This window comes from Helianthus annuus, chromosome 3, assembly GCF_002127325.2.
Source record: "Helianthus annuus cultivar XRQ/B chromosome 3, HanXRQr2.0-SUNRISE, whole genome shotgun sequence".
In the NCBI taxonomy this organism is placed as follows: domain Eukaryota; kingdom Viridiplantae; phylum Streptophyta; class Magnoliopsida; order Asterales; family Asteraceae; genus Helianthus; species Helianthus annuus.
In genome coordinates, this window is record NC_035435.2 from 106,476,679 (window position 1) to 106,477,920 (window position 1,242).

The 1,242-nt window shown below is 51.9% G+C and overlaps 1 protein-coding gene across 1 annotated transcript; it reads right to left on the bottom strand.

Annotated features, from left to right (window-relative positions):
- Nucleotides 1-271: 271 nt before the first annotated feature.
- Nucleotides 272-907, bottom strand: LOC110881783 (transcription factor MBP1-like). The gene has a single exon (XM_022129938.1). The coding sequence runs from the start codon at nucleotides 905-907 to the stop codon at nucleotides 272-274; it is 636 nt and encodes a 211-aa protein (XP_021985630.1).
- Nucleotides 908-1,242: the final 335 nt, after the last annotated feature.

The following is a 1,242-nucleotide window of genomic DNA, read 5'->3' on the forward strand; positions in this document are numbered from 1 at the left end:
GGGTCAAATTCAATAGAAATAAGATTATCAGTTGTTAGACGGCAAACAGAAATCAGATTTAGGTTTAGAGCATATAAATAGTCATTAAGTTTTAAGGGTGGGAAGGGTGGGGGTAAGGTTAGGTCGCCCTGTCCGAGAGCCGGGATGGTTGTGCCATTTCCGACAATAATATTTTCAGTGCAAGTATTAAAAGTAGACGAGGAAAACGTACCCTGTTCATTACCCATGTGGCCGGTTGCACCAGTATCCATGACCGAGTTGTCAGGTTGGTTCAGAGAGAGAGCGTGTAGAGAGCCTGATCAATATCAGTGGGTGTGTAACTTGTTGTGTAAGCTTGAGCAGGACGTGGGCCAAGAATACCTGTTCCATTTGTTGGGTTGGGCCTGGGAGTCGATGGGTATGGGCAAGGCGGTGGGGCTAAGAAGGGTTGAAGAGCAGCAGCAAGTTGGGCCACTAGAGGGTTCGCATCCCAAGACGAAGGGAAGACGGGTCGTGTGTTGTTGTTGGTGCGGGCAGGGCGGCTGCTGTCACGGCTGTGACGGCCTCGCCTATGGCCGCGAGTGCGGTTGGTGGGTGGGTCGCTTGTGTTGGATCGACTACGAGTTGGCTGAGAGGCTCGGGAGTCCTGAGAGGCAGAGGGGGCAGCAGCGACATGAAGGGCAGTGGCAGCCGTGTTTGCATTGGCGGTGGCATGATGGTGTTTCTTCTTTTCTTCCATAGTTAGCCGAGAGCGGGCTTCATTAAAATCGGGTAGAGGATCCCGATTCTGAAGTATAGTAGAGATGCCTTCAAACTGCTCGTTAAGCCCGGTGAGAAGTTGAAGTACAAGGCGGTCGTTATCGACAGCATAACCAATGCTGTTCAGTTGGTCAGAGAGGAGTTTAACCTCCCTGCAGTATGCTGCCATATTGGGGTAGTTGTCCAGACGAATGTTGGCGAACTCCTGCGGAAGAAAAACGGCCCTAGAGTTCTTGTTATCTTTGAACAGATTTTCTAGAGTGACCCAGGCTTGGTATGCGGTTTGGCCTGGGACAAGGATGGTATGGAGAAGATCCGTAGAGACGGTGCCATATATGCATTGGCGGACTATGGCGTCCAGGCGGGACCAGGTTGCATCAGCGGTCGAAGCCGCGACTTTGCCATCATCAGTTGTGGCGGCAGCAGGGGTAGGTCGGGGTTTGAGATGGTCGGAAACTTGGTATGCACTACAGTGGACCTGAAACAGTTCAGCCCATGTGGTGT